This window comes from Acanthisitta chloris, unplaced genomic scaffold (assembly GCF_000695815.1).
Source record: "Acanthisitta chloris isolate BGI_N310 unplaced genomic scaffold, ASM69581v1 scaffold36140, whole genome shotgun sequence".
NCBI classification, from domain to species: domain Eukaryota; kingdom Metazoa; phylum Chordata; class Aves; order Passeriformes; family Acanthisittidae; genus Acanthisitta; species Acanthisitta chloris.
The window spans coordinates 2425-2755 of record NW_008651695.1 but is presented as its reverse complement, the minus strand read 5'-3'; the positions used below and the strand labels follow the sequence as shown (position 1 = coordinate 2755).

The 331-nt window shown below is 67.1% G+C and overlaps 1 protein-coding gene across 1 annotated transcript in view; it reads right to left on the bottom strand.

Moving 5' to 3' along the window:
• Positions 1-331, bottom strand: part of LOC103801917 (mucosa-associated lymphoid tissue lymphoma translocation protein 1-like) — a gene marked incomplete at both ends in the record, with an annotated part of 3494 nt that overhangs the window by 768 nt on the left and 2395 nt on the right. Inside the window, 1 exon segment of the mRNA XM_009074357.1 lies at positions 7-146. Within this exon segment, the coding sequence (XP_009072605.1) occupies positions 7-146 (140 nt within the window).

Below are 331 nucleotides of genomic sequence, written 5' to 3'. Positions count from 1 at the left end.
CCCCACTCTGAGCCAGGGAGGGACCCCCAGCCCTGCTGCCCTGTGCTGGGGGATGGCAGGAGGGGACCCACGTGGCGTAGCCGAAGACAATGTTGGCCGTGACCTCCAGCGCCCCGACCTGCGGGATGACGTCGTCGTTGAGGTTCCTGCAAGAGAAGAGATGCTGGGCAGAGCCAGGACCTGCCCCCCCACCCCAAACCCACCCCATGGCAGCCTGGGGGCTGCCCCATGCCCCTCTGCCCACCCATTGTAGTGTTTGCACAGTCACAGGAGCAGTGATGCTTTGGGGCAGCAAAGCCAAGGGGTGGGGATGGGGGCTGCGCGGGGGGCT